This window comes from Conger conger, chromosome 3 (assembly GCF_963514075.1).
Source record: "Conger conger chromosome 3, fConCon1.1, whole genome shotgun sequence".
Lineage (NCBI taxonomy): Eukaryota > Metazoa > Chordata > Actinopteri > Anguilliformes > Congridae > Conger > Conger conger.
In genome coordinates this window covers 18,670,857-18,688,055 of record NC_083762.1, presented here as the reverse complement: position 1 = coordinate 18,688,055, position 17,199 = coordinate 18,670,857, and the positions used below count along the sequence as shown (strand labels likewise).

General features: G+C 41.3%; 2 protein-coding genes across 2 annotated transcripts; both read left to right on the top strand.

Annotated features, from left to right (window-relative positions):
• The first annotated feature begins 2,113 nt into the window (after nucleotides 1–2,113).
• Nucleotides 2,114–7,679, top strand: LOC133125228 (uncharacterized). Its single transcript, XM_061236988.1, has 5 exons — nucleotides 2,114–2,364; nucleotides 3,783–3,957; nucleotides 4,776–4,973; nucleotides 5,345–5,457; nucleotides 7,333–7,679. Exons 2-5 carry the CDS (start codon nucleotides 3,894–3,896, stop codon nucleotides 7,459–7,461), a joined length of 504 nt encoding a protein of 167 aa, XP_061092972.1. The 5' UTR covers nucleotides 2,114–2,364; nucleotides 3,783–3,893; the 3' UTR covers nucleotides 7,462–7,679.
• Nucleotides 7,680–8,997: 1,318 nt separating this feature from the next.
• gltpd2a (glycolipid transfer protein domain containing 2a) lies at nucleotides 8,998–13,330 on the top strand. The gene is made up of 4 exons (XM_061236303.1): nucleotides 8,998–9,317; nucleotides 9,822–9,892; nucleotides 10,267–10,448; nucleotides 10,591–13,330. Exons 1-4 carry the CDS (start codon nucleotides 9,212–9,214, stop codon nucleotides 11,246–11,248), a joined length of 1,017 nt encoding a protein of 338 aa, XP_061092287.1. The 5' UTR covers nucleotides 8,998–9,211; the 3' UTR covers nucleotides 11,249–13,330.
• The last annotated feature ends 3,869 nt before the right edge of the window (nucleotides 13,331–17,199 follow it).

Sequence of the window (17,199 nt, the reverse complement as noted above, 5' to 3'; positions counted from 1 at the left end):
AATGTTGTGCTGTCAGTCACTTTAATTTCGTGAGGTGGCAGTGACATCTGCTGGCCGATTATGGAACAAACTATTAATGGTGAACGAGGTGAAGAAATATCCGTTTTCGCCTTTTTTTTTCTGGCAAAGGGCTGACCCGGAAAAAAGTTTTATATATATAAAAAGTATTAAAAAAAAGTAATCATTATGATAACAACCCTTGCGAAGAAAATGGATCGGAGACATGATATCCACTTTATCTCTGAAGCCCATTGCTCACAACCACATGCTCCTACCATCCTGCACTGTCCCCATTTATGAGACATAAATGTCAGCGTGTTCAGGGTATTAAAGACTTACGTACACAAGGGGGTTTCTCTTCCTCTTATTTTCTGCACGTCCAATTCATTTCATACACAAGCAATTTCCCCAGTTCCCCTGTGTCTGTCGTAAGACACAGATTTACTGAATTTTCAAACTGGATAAAAATAGTAAAGGTTAGACTATATAGAGAAATATGATTGGAGGTGAAATTTTCATTCGCATGTCCTACTGAGGCCAGGGGTCTCTGTTGCAGAGGAACCCTGTTGAAATACAATTTCATACAAGCATCGCACAAAGACATGCCTGAACAAAGCCTACATATACGATAATTATCCTATACATTGCAGTAACATACATTTAAAATATAGAAAGGTTTATGCACATGAACAAACACAAATACAATTAGCCAATACAGTTCAATTATACCAAGCATTTGCATGCATGTTGTTTGACAGGAAGCTGTAATGGCAGGGGACATGTTGTGCACTGCCCCACACCTCCCAATACTTTTCTCAATCATGTTCAAGCTTTTCCAAGAAATACACAGAGCACCATTAGGTTAAGATAGCATTTTACTGCTTATAAAACAGTCAACATGTACATATCCCTCACTGCAAGTCCTTGGCTGATCTTTGCTCTTATAACAAGTCCTGCTGACACTAGACAGAACCAATCCAAGCAAAATCCCCTGCAACAGAGTGTCCGAGGCTCTTCCGCATGCTTCTGGCCAGGCACTCAGAGAATGCCAGTAAAAACACTCCACAGAGGTGGTGCTGTCACTTTAAAGAGTGATGGAGAGCATACCATGTGAACCTGTGCCTTTCTATTCCTAATAGTCTATTTTCCGCTCCATGAGAGAGGCTGGGCCACCATTGCTGGTGCATAAACCAAGACATCCATTGAACCTGTTTTTATGTCCCATTCAGCCTGTAAGATTGGCCAAGAGAGGGTGTAAAGCATAATGCGCAATTGTGTAACCTAGTTTTGAGCTTTCTCCATTTAGTAATGCATTATAAAGTAGCCTCCTGGACAATTTCCCCTCCTACCGCAAAAAGCCACTGCATAATGAGATGCAGAGGTGTATGGGCCTATATGTTCCCTAAAAAATCTGAGTGACTTATGAATATAATGTATAATAATAATAATATAATTTAAAGGTCAAAATAAGGTGCATCCAAATATGTCAGCCTTCTATCTTCCATCATAAAACAACCTGACCTTTGGAAAATCTAAATAACATGCTTATAGAAAAACACAGTAAGCGCAGTGGGCCTCTGGACTAAGTCGCGTCAGAGCTAACTGGGTATTTGCAGCTGAAAAAAACAAAACGCTGGCGGAATAATAAATTAAAACTTCGACCCACTTTTATGACCCAAAACTGTACAGCTATGTGGTGATTAGCTTGGTTGTTTAACCTTTTTTCTGTAATCCGTCTCCAGCCTGCTGCAGTAGCCTATTTTGTCTGAGGACAAGTGTAGGTTATGCGACCTGTAAATAAGCTCCCGTCATCATACTGGTAAAAGGGTGCTCCGACGCTTTCCTATGTGGACCATAGTAGACTACATGTTTAATACGTGGGCAGTATTTATTTATTAGTGGGCAAAATACAACTATTACGTGCGATAAGCGCGTTAACTAAATTTGATTTTTTTCTTAAGTTGTTACCAAGGGCAACAACCTCTGGACTTTGTGAGCCATAAAAACGAGGTCAATAATTAATTCAGAATAACACTGAAACTCGGCATTACACCGAGTCTCAGGATGAAATAAACAGGTAAAGAATCACGCTTTAAGAAAATTGTTTTTGTTGAACAAGTTGCTAAAAATATATCGCAGACCATGAACTTGTTTACTTAAGTGTTCCAAGGCGGAGGACGGAGACTACTCTAGCTACATGGACGCTCTAGCAAGTCATGTTCCAGAACTAGGCTACCCTCTGATTTACTCTGCAGATTACAAGACTGGGAGAGCATCTGGACCTAGTCTACAATAAACTCAAAGCACTGGCCGCCTAGGTCTAGTGGTTGAGAATCTCCTTGTCTACCCGGAGAAGTCACAGTGGTGAGTTTTAGTACTAATTTCTGTGTTACTTCTGTGTTCTGTCGTTCCTTTGCGTCTCTTGAATGGTACAATTGTATTGTGCGTGCATTGATAGCTGATGTGTCCCACCTTTCCGTGAGAATCCGTTTGAAAGAGCTCAATTGACTGTCAGCATTGGAATTCATAAGTGTATGCTCTCTGAAAGGCATTGTTGTTAAAATGTTTGTAATCCTGCAAAATGACATACGTAGGAAATAATTAGGCTACTGAACTCGTGCAGAACACATGACACCATCAGCACCACATGTTCCTTGGCTGTGTTCCATGTGTCTGTAATCGAAGCTTATTTCAGTGCCCTGCGAATGCCAGTCTTTAAAGCTCTATTAATACATATAGCGAAAGTGAGATGCGCCGTGGTAATAACTCTGCTTCCGGCTGCATGTCATTTGCATGGCCCATTATGCAAACTGCATCATACCAAGACGTCTCAGTATTTCAGTACAAACAATGATTGAACCCGTTGAACCAAAAGTCACGCTTGTGAAACTAGAATGGAATTTTGCAAGTAGTTTCACACAGTCAATATTGTTATATTGAAAATATATAATTTGCTTAAATAGATGAAAGTTAAATAATAATTTATACCAGAGAGGGAAGTGATTGTATTGTAACATCAAAGGATGCTTCGGCACAATATATGGAGCCTTACTAGGTTTTACATAGAATTTAAGTGTGATGAAAGTCAGTTGTTCATTCTCGCAATATTGCTATGACACTGTAGGCTGTGATAAACAAAGTTTGATACATCAAATAATGATTTCATATGTGGAATTGTTTGGGAGAAAATGTAATGAGAAGGTATGTTTTAGTTAGTTGTACTTAGTTAGTTAGTTGCACTGTGTAGGATTACAGGGTATTGCGTCCAGAGAGCACTAATAGAAGCAAAATAACATGGGAAATAAACAAATTTAAAAATGTGACAAAAATGATCATTATTTTTGTATGAATAATATATAAGACATAATTAAAAGGTTATGATATTATATCATATTAATTCAGGAATAAGATTAATTCAGTGCAAAAAAGTCTAATACCTCAAGCCCACCACAGGGGGGAAGCATTTCGTAATCTTACTGCTGTATTTTAACATGCTTCTCTTTCACCATGCAGGCCTACACGTCTTGCTGCTCCCTCCATGTTCCTTGTAATCAAATATTAACATTAGTAATATCAAGTTAATGTGACCATCCCCATTTTCACTCCCTCTCCCATCTCTTCTACTGTCTAATTCCAGACACATATCACATTTACTGGAATATTGAATAAAACTCTGCCTCCTTATTTCATACTGAAATGCATTATCTCTCTCTCTTTCTCTCTCTCTTACTCGCTCTCTCACTCTGCTTAATTCTCTTTCTCTTTATCTCTTCTGACCACAGAGCTGGAGGGCTTCGTCATTCCCATGACTGCTCACCACCCCTCTTCCGAGGAAATTACTCCCTCAGAACACTTCCCGAGTCAGGCCTCCTGCATCACACACTGTTTCAGCCATGTCCTCGGTGTTCCCTGCAGAAGAAACCCCATCTCCTGACTCTTCCCCCCAAAGAACAGGGAGTAGGGCCCATCTCTTCTCATTAGTGGTTCATTCAGGCACTTGACATGCTTAGTGAGATACTCATTTAAACAATCAGCAGTAACTAGGTTGTTTAAATGTTTTTTTGAGAAATGCAGCAGAATACAGCTTTTACAAATCTCCCCCTATATACAGTCTTAGATTATTTTTGCATGACAATATAACACAATATTACCAAAGAAAGATGACAGGAGAAATACAGTCGGCTCCAGAATTATTTCCACCCCTGACTGGCAAAAAAATACTTTAACTAAATAATTTCACCCAAATTAAGGTTAATAATTAATTGGTTTTCTAATTGGTGCATCCCCCTCTGGCAAGGATAACAACACGGAGTCTTTTGCTGTAATACTTCACAAGGTTGAAGAGTTTGTGTTCCTTAACCTTGTGACGCATTACCTGAAAAGTCTCTAAAAAGCGGGTGGGGTAGGGTAGGGCTGACTAGTGCTCGTTGAGATGCTGTAGAATCGTGGAGTCCATTGTTTGGATAGAGGTAATCTGCGGGAATTGTTTTGTGCAGTGTTCAGAAGTGAATGGGAATGCTAATCAGATAAAAACAAATCATTGAAAGTGTTAATTTATTCTCACACAGACTCAGATGGAGGACCCATTATCATTTTGCATAGATAGATGCAACATATCTACACTAAAATACTCATTTGAGAGACTTGAGAGGCAGGGCACCTGCCAGTTCTCCAGTAGCTAGCTTCGTATTGTTCTGTGAAACATTGTGGATCCAGTTGAAAAATAAACAAGTTACCACACTCCCTCCATCTTTGTCTCCTCAATTCTCCCACAGAACAATTCTCCCACTCTCTGAGCAGTCCCCAGCTGCTGGCTGAGCTGGTGAAACATCCGGCCCTCAGGAGCCCCCGGGAGCCGTCCCCTGAACGCTCCTCACCGCTCACCTCCCCCCCGACATCTCCTATTTCCCCTCCAGCCACACCCTGGACCCCACCTGTGACCCCCCCACAGCCTCTCTCCCCCACACCGGAGAGTAAGTCTCTCATGGCCTCTCTGTGTTAAGCTCCTTTCCATGAACACGAGAGAATGATGGTAGTGCAGTCTTTATATACGCACAGTCTTCATGTGAATTACTATTCTTATCCTATGCAGCAGCAATGCCAGTCAGTGGATACTGTGTGTACTGTAATAAGCCTATTAGCACAATGGTGATGTTTGATAGTGCACTTTCTCAGTGCAGTGTTACCGTACTGCAGTGTACAGTGAGAGTGTCTGTATAGTTCATAGCCGTATAGCATTTGGTTCAGTGTCGGTATCTGCAGCAGAGACCTGTGGCACCCCACCTCCTCTCCTCTGCTCTCCTCTCCTCTCATCCCCCATCCTCTCATCTTCTCTCCTCTGAAGGTCTTTCTCTCAGCAGTCCAGAGCTCCTGTCTGAACTGAAGCAGGTTCGGACCCTAAGGCATGTCAACCCCCAGCGTGCCCTCACCACTGTCTTCTCCGGCAGAGGCCGTGGGGTAAGAGAAAATGACTTGGACAGTGGTACAATTTTTTTACTCCAGCACAATAGATTTGTAATAATGGATATGAGGTTAGAATGCAGACTGTCACCTTTAACTTGATTGTTAATTTACATCCATGTTGGGTGGTCCATGTAGGAATTACATCCCTTTTTATACATAGTCCCCCCATTTACTTGGACAGTTACTTCTCAGCTGTTTCTGATTAGTCAGGTGTAATCAATCGCTTTCTTAGCTCTCTGTGTCTAGTCTTGATTTTAGGCTTTTAATTGCCTTTGGAGTCTGTGGTGTTTGTCAACATGAGGCCAACAGTTGTGCCAATGACACAAGGATGCCGTTATTATTGTTGTTAGGGGGGTTGGATCGTGTGGCATATCGGACATCTGTCAGGGGTTTTGGGTGTGGCGTTGCTTGGGGCACAGGTCTTCATTACCCTTCTGTATGGAGCTGGAACAAAGATCAGGATTCTACATAGGGGAGGGGTATTCATCCGGGTACATGGTAGGCAGACATGGTCTATGCAATGCTAAACATGTATTGTAAATGTATAGTGTTTGCAACATGCCAGATCTGACATCATCAAGTCATCAAAACCGAAATCTTGTCTTTGCGATGTATTGGTAAATGGTTGCCTTTATCCAAAGCACTGTACAATTGATGCTTCTCATTCACCCATTCACACACGCATTCACACACCAACGGCGATTGGCTGCCATACAAGGCACAAACCAGCTTGTCAGGACAAATTGGTTAGGTGTCTTGCTCAGGGACACTTCGACACACCCAGGGAGGGATCGAACCAGCAACCCTCTGACTGCTCTTACCTCCTGAGCCAATGCCACCCCCCCATTTTTATCACATTATCACACAACTTTAACCACAGCATGGCTACTATGTGGAAAACACAAAGGAGATCTTTCAAGACATTCATTATTCTGTGGTTCTACTTTCAATTCCTGTGACCTTCCATGTACAGTCAGTCTTTATGGTTATTCTGTGTACAGGTCTTTTCTCTGTGGCTTGTTAAAATTTGTCAAAATTTGCTCATCTGTTCTCAATGCAGTGGTCCCATCTCACCACTGTTGTCACTATTGGCCTTTTTAAGTGAGATCAACAGTAAAGTTACTGTTCCAGGTGTAAGTGTCAGCAAATGCGCAGTAACCCTTATAGTTTTCGTAAAAGCGCCTCTGACAAAATGATGTGACACGGGTGGGTTTCATTAAAAATATGATGTGCAACACCCAATGTGAGCAATAAAGCGACAAGCTGGTTAATTGCTTTTCTTCTACATGTAAGCAGCAGGCAGCTAATGGTAAGCCTGAAGTGGTTGAAAATGTATTTGAGAATTGTTACATTCTAAATGTCCTGAAACGCATTCTATCAATAATTTGCAATATGAGGGCTTGTTTCAAAACAAATGTGGTGTATGCATTAATATCCTTGTCATTCACCTGTATTCCTTTCTGTGGCAATGAATGGGCACATACACTCCTTGTTCTTTCTGTTTTTTATTCTGATTTCATATTTTATTTTCTCTGTTTGTAATCAAACAATTCACATGGGTTCAAAGCGCAGACTTTTATTAAAAGGTATTTTTATACATTTTGGAATTACTACATGGTGAAACCAAAATGTATAAAAATACCCTTTAATAAAAGCTCTGAGTCAGTGCTTTGACCACGTGAGAATTGTTTGATTACAAACACAGAAAATAAAATATGAAATCAGAAAAAGCAGAAAAAGACAAGGTGATTCCAAACAGTAGTGTACATATAAATTGCGTCCACAGTGAATTGATCCGAGTAGGCAGTTCACCCAAAAATGAAATTTAAGTATATTTCCACTTACCCAGAGTACTATCCATCCATCCAGAATCGAGGCTCAACTCAAGTGTCACACTCCACTGGCCAGTCCCAGTCCCTTCCTTCACCAGAAGCAGTCACAGATGAGAGAAGACAGAATGCAGGCAGTCAGCGGGTGGCCAATGGGACGCAGCGATAGAATGGGTCAGAATGTCAAATTGTCCATAGTGCATCTGTCAGTAACACTGTTTCCAACTGTACTGTAAGACTTCCAGTCATAGGGTCAATCATTCTATGTCATTCAAGCCATTGCACTGACAACAGTATAAACGATTCACAATGCAAATGTCACTTATGATTTTTATAAAAAATCATTATTTTCAGATTTCCTCTCATGAATAAACATGTTAAAAAATATATGTCTTTATTTCTCTTGTTTGTTTTTTTCAGTGAAATGTCCCATTAGATAGGATAGTTTGAGATTGTAGGATAGTTTTACTTTATGATCACTCCAATTTATAATTTATTTAAGAACTCAATGTGTCTGGCATTATTTGTGTGCCAGGGTGTGTGTGTGCGATATGTGTAGATGGGTGGGTGCAGATGTGTGTATATCATGAAATGGCCTGAGTTGTCCAATGACCAGAGTCCAGACTGCACGACTGCACTGATAAGGCCAGACCTTTATTCTCTCTCGGGCTTCTGCCAACAATCAGCACAGAACACACCTGATCTATTACCTAGATAACATTTCAGGTTTAGTATTTACTCCAAGATCATGACTTTAATTTAGTTATGCTATATAGGTCTTTGACCGTCTTGGTTGTTTAGCTATATGTAATTATTTAAGGTAATATATTTGGAAATAGTGTGCTGATTGTACTGATACAAATACACATACTATGGATATATCAGAGAGGGGAATCGGTTCAATACACTATTCAGGGCATCCTGCTGATAATATTATACACATATGCTGGGGGACACATTTTATGCAACAACAAAAAAAATGGGATTGAGTGGACATAATTTGTTCACAGTTGGGGTTTATGGGAAAATACTGGAAAGTGTTGCTCAGGCTTGAACATTAGGGTTTCCCCATGAGCTTAAGCTCATGAAATGAGTCCAAAGACCACCTCATGCTACAGATACAGTATACCAGCCTACAATTCAGTGACTATCTCGGCGGAGATAAGCCTGTTATATGAGTGACTTAAGTCAGTTCAGTTCACACTTTAGAAAGTATTTCTCAATAATTTATTAATGTTAGCAGTATTATCACAATTGTTATTACAATGACCATAGTGCAATTTACTCTGACCCTACATTACTCATTACTGTATAAGATTATATAATGACCCTACTGTGATCTTGCTCTGAGCATAAAAAGTCAGTCCTGATGAGAGGGGCTGGAAGGTTTCGGTCCATAGTCCACACCGCTGCCAGTGTAAGCATAGATGTCACATATGGTCTATGGGAATTTGTGGTTGAGCTGCAGCTTCTGTGCTTTTAAAAATATTTGTGTGATAGCAGAAAAAGGACAGCTTTTCTTCTTTTGGTCTTATCAGGGCTACGTTGACTTCCTATAACAAATCCGTGACTCAGTGCAGAAAACGCAATCAGAGTGGCCACATTGAGCTGTTGTGACAGAAGACAGAGAGTATATGAGTGAGTGAAAATGACAGGAGACTGCAGACAGGAGGAGAAAGAAACAGAAAGGAAGCATAAGAGGAGGGTTGGAGTAAGAAGGTAGTCTGAGCCTAGCTTTTGCAGGAAGTGAGGGTGAGAGCAATGACCAGGAAACCACCTTTCACCTGAAGCTGGCGTGAAGACACACCATTAAGATGGAATGAGAGAGGGACACCGCAGTACACAGAGGGAGTGGATTGCTGAGCGCATGCCGAGGAGGAGAGGGAGAACAGGGGAAGGATTAGACTCAAGGGTTCAGTATGTTGATGAAGGGCAATGTGCCACTGGGAGCTCGATTTCTCTACCGTTTCCTGCTTCCTGTGGCCATTTTCTCTTTCTTGCTGTTTCTTGGATCGGTCCGTCTCCGTGAGTATCTAACTATTTACTTTTTCTGCTTCCGATTAGACCAAAGGGATCAAAACCCATGTAGTCTCTTGGTGTATTCATGTTCAAATACAAACCCTTTTGTGTGTCTGGATTTCAGAATGTTCAATGATGGCACTTAATTGTGATACTGTACTGTCTTGATTAGTGCAAAACAGTGTCTGGATTTGTTTGTGTGGAATTGTTTGTCCTTTTTTTGTTTCTCTGTTAGACAGTGTGTGTGTGTGTGTATGGGTGTGTTTCTGTCTATCACAGCATTTGGTGTATATGTCAAACATCATGATACAATGTATCTATGTTGAGGGCAGGAGAGTCAATATTGTGTGAAAGCAAGTGTTCAGCATTACCCGTGGACTTTTTCTGTTTTCATCAGTTTAAACATAAAGACTTTTTATGGCCCAAATAAAATTTTCTTCTCAGAAACTGAATGAGTGCTCAGTACTGTGCTATGTAGATTGTGTAGAACTCTCTGGCTTCCATTTACAGCAGACGGGACGGTGCAGCAATGTGAAGCTTCCTGGCTTCCCTGTCTAGGACTTTATGCTCCAGAATTCAAGGTGAAACATTAGAGATTAAAAGGGGGTAGGGATATACTAGGTGCAGTAGTGTAATTACTGGAATGCTGGGCTGAATGGTCTGATCAAAAAATGTATCGGCACGAAATTAATTAACCAACATTGCCAAAGCCATAGAGTTGACATACAGTACATGAATAAAATAAAATAGCATTTGATTGGTAACAAAAATGAGATGTAATGATAGATTTAGAGCTACCCAGAATCCCTTGTTTTGTGACATGCCATAATGACATATCTTGCCACAGAAGGGGCAGTTATTCCCCCACCTATGACAATTTTGAATTATTCTTCAGGGTTCTGGAGAAAAAAAATAACTACCCCTCTACCTTGGGTTTCTTAATGTCTCTTGCCAGCCTGTACCTTCTACCTTGCCCAGTGACACGGACGGTAACCACGGAGATGGTCTCTTGCTGAGTGAGTGCCCAGGTCAGAACTTCCAGGTTTCACGCCTGCTGTCCGACCTACATTCTGCTCTGGGCCCTGGTTCAGAAGTGCTGCTACAGCCATACTTGTCCAGCTGGGATGAACTCATCAAGTGAGTCCCCAAAAAATACCTGTGAAAAAAAAAACAATGAAGGCTAGATCCAGTGCACTTAAGTTGATTCAAATATAAAAATTAAAGAATAGAAATTTCTCCACCCTCTTACCCACATTCCACCCTCTTACCCCCTCATCAGGTTCATGGAGTCATTGGGTGCTGTGGTGGAGTTCTTTTCCCAAAAGGTCAGGGACAAAGTCTCAGTCATCCGCAGGCTCGCTCAGGAGGAGTTAGAGAGACAGGAGGAGGGCCCTCAGCGCATGGGGACGGGAAGGAATAAACACAAGGACCCTGGATCCCTGGGTAACACAGGACCAGAGGCCGAAAACCAGCTGCAGCACCTGGGGGCAGATGGAGAGAATGAGCGGGGGTCCTACAAATCTGTACGCTCCATGATACGCACGGAGCTGAGCCGAGGTATGGTCGACTTCGAGAGGGAGACGGCCTCTGGCTGTCGCAACCTGCTCAGGCTCAACCGCTCACTGCTGTGGCTCCAGCTGTTCCTGAAGAACATGGCGGACGGGCCGGATGCAGACGGTCGGCTGCGGAGCCCGGGGGAGCTGTGCCGGGAGGCCTACCAACAGGCCCTGGCTCCCTACCACCCCTGGCTGATTCGCCGGGCTGCTGAGATCGTCATTTTGGCCATGCCAGAGTGGGACACATTCTTCAGGCTGGTATGCGTGCACAGCCAGGCGGAGGCAGCCCCTGTGCTGGACAGAGTCGTTAGGGCCATTGAGGAGGTGTACAGCAGGACCCAGGGTGCACTGCAGGAGCATGGTATGTTGGAGCTGCCGTAGGGTTAGGAGAGGGGCAGTTCAAGAAGCCTCAGAGCAGCAATATGTGTGGCAAAAAGCTCAGACACACAACTCAAACCACAATTCTCAAAACTCACTGAGCATTATTCATTACTCAACTCACTGTAATACCATGCGCAGATTTGAGCCCTGAAAATGCACTGCAATGCAGTAAATTACAGTGCACTCTTCTACACTGAATTGCAAAGCACCTCTGCACACCACACTTATGATATACTACACTGTGACTACTGGCCTGTTTTGAAGGTCCAATCTAGTTGTGGTGGAAAACTACAGGGGCAAAAAAGGGCAATTGCTTCAAACAAACATGCTGATTCCTGGAATTATGTGTTTGACTGTACACAGAGGAAGTAAATAATCTCCACAGGCCTGGAATTGGGCCATTAGCTCTGTCTGTGGGCCTAAGCTTCCTGTCACACCTTACCAACAGTGTTACATCACAGCACACAGCCATACAGAGCGCAGGTTTGCAGAAATGCTCTACCTAAAGTAAACACACAACACATCATCAAGGTACAGCACTTTACCCTTTGCCAAATAATGATAAATAAGTACAGTGAGAAAGAGTATGCCACATCACTGTATATTGAATTCTCTAACATGGCTGCTTTGTCAGTCAGAAATTAATATCTTTGTGCACTATATTACAGGTTCAATCTTTTAAAAAAATTAAAGGGGGATTTCTCATATCCATTTCATACAGAACGTGTAAAATGATCATTTGACCTGGACAGGAAAGTGAACAGTGATGACATAATGACATGTTTTTATTATATATTTATAGATTGTATTTAACTTGTCTTAAAATTTCTTAAAATTCACGTCAGGCCAACATTGGACCATTTGCTTATTTTATACATATTGTGTGTGTACATGTGTGCATGTATGTGTGCATGTGTGTATATGTGTGCGCATGCATGCGTGTGAGGACAGAGGACATAGCGATGCTGCCATCAAAATGGATGCAATACAACATTTCTACACCAGGGGTCACAAGCTACAGTGCTTACAACTCCACCACTCACTGTTATACTGAATGCCTTTGGGCAGAATAATGGTCTCTTATGTCTAACTCTGTGACATAACTGTGCATACATCACTGGCTCAGCATCATGCTAGCCTGGAACACACCACGTTCCTGCAGCAAAATGCCCTCATCAGAAAAGCATGTTGAAAGGCGCAAAATAAAAAGCCAAACAAGACAAATACTACATACATACAATGGAAATGGTTGGATCATAAGCAGTATCTGTTTGGTCACTTACATATTTTTTTTTACAGAAGCAAGGTATATTAGAGAGAGCTGTTACAAAGAAGCTTCTAGAAAGCCATAGGAGTTTTTGTTTCCTAGAAAATCCAATACTTCATTATAATATTTCAGTGGTCACAAACTGTAGTTTATGTTATTTTCTTAATCCCCTCTTTCTACTGCATGCTTCTGAAAACAATCTACTGTATTTTTCATTTGGGGAGGTTTGTATGGATATTTACACTTGAATGTACCAACAAGTGGGGGGTACAATAGGGGTGTTAGCATGTGTAATGTCAGAATGTGTGTACATGGTGTGACTGTTTCTTATCTTTTTTTTGTGTTAGGGTGTATCAGATACTTGGAAATCACTTGATCAGACTATTTCAGACGCACAAATACTCTTAATACGGTATAATCCTTCTCTCTCCCCTTCCCCCTTCTTCCACTCTCTTTCATTCTCTGATTAATACACTGGGCTTACAGAGGGAAAGAAGGAGCGACATACATGAAGGCCATATGTTAAATCTATACTGCACAGGTTTTCCAGCGTGTCTCCTGCTTGCATTGATGTTTCTCCATGCTGTCTTGTATACATTGTATACCTACATTTTAAATATGCTCGATGAATGTAATGCAACTTTTACAATAGATTTTGTATTTGTAACATATTTAGCTCACAGCAATATCAAATATTTATGTCATTACTTTTCTATATTATTACATGAGCATTATCAGAACTAAAGATATTGACAAGAAAGAGCATAGTAGTAATCTTGTGTATGTAGTAAGCTATCTGTGTGTGCAATGATGAGTTTGCCATTCAGTTTTGATTGTGGCTCACAGACACTGAATTCTTAATAAATGTGTTATAAATTGTGAGGGCAATAAGTAAATTACTTTGGGGTAAACAGTTTATAAATCGACATGTTTTCTCTTGCCTTTGCAATAGTTGAATATACTCACTGAGCACTTTATTAGGAACACCTGTACACCTTATTTATGTGATTAATTAATCAGCCAATTGTGTGGCAGCAGTACAATGCATAAAATCATGCAGATACAGGTCAGGAGCTTCAGTTAATATTCACATCAACCATCAGAATTGGAAAGAAATGTGATCTAAGTTACTGGGACCCGCAAGGTCGCTGGTTCGATCCCCAGTGTAGCCACAATAAGATCCGCACAGCTGTTGGGCCCTTGAGCAAGGCCCTTAACCCTGCATTGCTCCAGGGGAGGACCATCTCCTGCTTAGTCAACTGTACATCGCTCTGGATAAGAGTGTCTGCCAAAATGCCATTAATGTAATGTAATGTAAAAGTGACTTTGACTGTGGAATGATTATTGGTGTCAGACAGGGTGAGGGTGAGTTCTGTGGGAAAAAAAAGTATTGTGAATGACAGAGGTCAGAGGAGAATGACCAGACTGGTCAATGCTGACAGGAAAGTGACAGTAACACAAATAACCACACATTACAACAGTGGTATGCAGAAGAGCATCTCTGACCACATCAAACCTCTTGAGTGGATTGGCTGCAGCAGCAGAAGGCCAAGTCTGTGTGCCCTGCGATAGACTGGCGACCTGTCCAGGGTGTATTCCTGCCTTTCGCCCAATGTATGCTGGGATAGGCTCCAGCCCCCCTGCGACCCTGATCAGGATAAGCGGGTTCAGATAATGGATGGGATGGATGGATGGATGGATGGATTACACAATCTTTACAACCAATTAACATAATTTAGAATTTTGACATTTTGAACAAGAGAGTGAAATAGAGATGATTCTATTTTATTTAATTTTTTTTACATTTTTGATTCAGTTGAAATGATTGTGGCAGTGGCAATTGTTCTCTGTCACTCATTCACACAGTGCACATGGGGGAGAGGGAGGAGAGAAGGAGGGAGAATCAATTGTATGGACGCTGAGCGGGATTACAGTGAATGAGATTACTCTTTTGGGATTAACATAGAACACAGTGTGTACACCTGACAGACTCTCCACTCTCTCTCTTTCCCTCTCTCTATTTCTCCCTGATATACTACTGCCTACCACCCCTGTGTCCTTTCCACTCAGGATATAATGCACTATGCAAGATATCCATTTGTGATGTCTAATATATTATTCATTTCTTGAACACAATTCAATATACATTTTATGTCAGTCACTCAACTAAAGGTCTCTCTCTCCCTCCCTCCCTCTGTCTGTCTCTTTCTCTTTCTCCCTCCCTCTCTCTCTCTCTCGCTCTCTCTCTCTCTTTCTCTCTCTCTCGAAATCAATTCAAATGGTGCAATGGAGTAATCACAAAGGGCCTGGTAAGCCATGGAAGACCTCTACAGTTGTTGACAAGAGAATTCTCAACACAATGAAGAAAACCCCAAAACACTTTTTCAATAGAACATTCTTAAGGAGGCAGGCATGGATGTGTCAGAGATTGTTGTCCACCAAAGACAAGCAGATCTACAGAGGCTTCAATTGGAAAATGGAAAGCACTGGTTAGCCTCAAAATCAGTTTAGGTATAATTTAGTTGCACCGAAAAGCCTGGAAAAAGTTCTGGAAAGGCCAAGACTATCTGAGTGATGGCAAAAGCAAAGTGTGGAACCAAAAAGAAACTTTACAAGATCCAAACATACTGCTAAAGCAACAAATAAAGTTTTGCAAAGCCAGAAACTGGAAATATCTCGACTTCGCCTGATCTCAACCCAATTGAGTGTGTGTTTCATAAGATGAAGCGAAACCTTCAGGAAACTAGCATCTGAAAAAAGCAGGAGCCTAATAATATCTGTGGGTCACAGACTTCAAGAGCTCATTGTGATATGTGACAAAGTACACATGACTACTTTGATTTACATGACATTAATGTGTCCCAAATGTTATGGTGCCCTGAATTGGGGGACCGTATGTAAAAAATGTTGTAATTCCTATATGTTCATAAAATACCCGGAAATAAAAGCTGAGAATGTGTACTTTAGTTTGATGACAATTCTAAAATTGTGGAATATAGAGCCAAATCAGGAAATAAATATGTCTAATGTAGTGAGTTTGTCTTGGGGTAAAGGCATATTTTTTTAGATTTTTTTCAGTGTGATGGCTAGGTATATATTGGGATCAGAATGTTTAGAAAATGGGCATGCTTTTGTCTTTTTTGGGGGGCCCGTTTCATCACTGCCACATTGGAATGATTGTTCAATATAGCAAATAGTCCAGGCAGCCATTTTATGAAACCTAAGAACAACAATTCATGCATGACTTGCCAGGCAACAATAGCTACCTGTTCAATTTCAATAAAACATGAGGTCCTTTTAATTAATTTAAGCAATGTCAACATAGACCCTGGTAAACATCATAACTGGATAGAGGCTGCAAATTGCAATAAACCAGGGTTGTACTGATGGGATTGATGGCTGGGATGTTGCTACTGACCATCTCCAGTAGTAAGGATGACATTAATATGTCCTTGCAATAGGTGACAACATTTTGTTTAGTGAACTTCCAGTAGTCAGAACTTGTCCAGAGACAAAATGCTTGCAGTTTGTAGTGTTCAGTCAATAAAATGTTATGCCTTTGTGGGTGCTTAAAAGCAGGATGGCAAAGTGCAATGCTTTTCTATTTTAATATAAATATTTAACCATAGCACTGACTCATCTAACTAATGGCTTTTTGTGTTATAGTAGTGTGCCAGTCAGCCTGAACTCAAACAATAACGTCTACTGGACTGGATCTGAGGCTCCCTTATGAGGTCGGACAAGAGACTAGCGAGGCTGGAAAAATCTGGGATAAACAGGCAATAGTAATTGGCTAGCCCCAGGAATGACCTCACGTTTTTTGGACTTGGTTTTTTTGGTTTTCTGGATTGGGGACATGTGGAAATGCCACGGTTTTATTACTCAGAGGACCCCACCCCAAGAGGAACTCCAGATACTGCACTTCCCTCCGTCCAACTGCTCACTTCCCTGGGTTTACAGCGAGCCCCGCCCTTCACAGAGTCTTCAGAACAGGTAGGACTGCTATAAAGCTGCAGCCCCATCCACAGAGTATTCTGCAGTCAGCAGTAACATCATCAATGAAGACAAGTAGACCCGTTCCAGTGTCAGCTATACACGCCCAACCATAATACTACCCACCCCATGTTTCACAGATGAGGGGGTGCTTCAGATCATGAGCAATTCCCTTTCTTTCATCGCACTTTCTTCATTCCATCACTTTGGTACAGGTTTAATACATTGTTCCAGAACTGTGTGCTTAGCCAACTTTTTAGTTTTAGTCTCTGACACATCTATGCCTAAATCCAGGAGAATGATCTTGGTCTGTTTGACAGATGAAAAGGGGGGTTTGTCAATTTATTCAGATTTTTCTTACCCATGGCTTGCTTTACAGGCATTGACACTTCATATGGATACCGTTACTTTTTATTGTGTGCTGCCTTTTACTAATGGATCTATTGTTCTTTACCACAATAAAACTATTAGTAAGGCTGCTAGTTTGTGAACTTTTACTACCAACATGAAGGTAAATTCTGACAATTGACGCCTCCCAGGACATCTACAGAATTTCGAATTCTGTGTGTATTCACTTGATGCAATTTAAAAACAATTCAAGGAGCAGCATATCGAATTAATGACAACCAGTGATCAAGTGTCTGCTGGCTTATATTCCCTGCTTAAGTCAGCCTGGATTTCTCAGGTTACT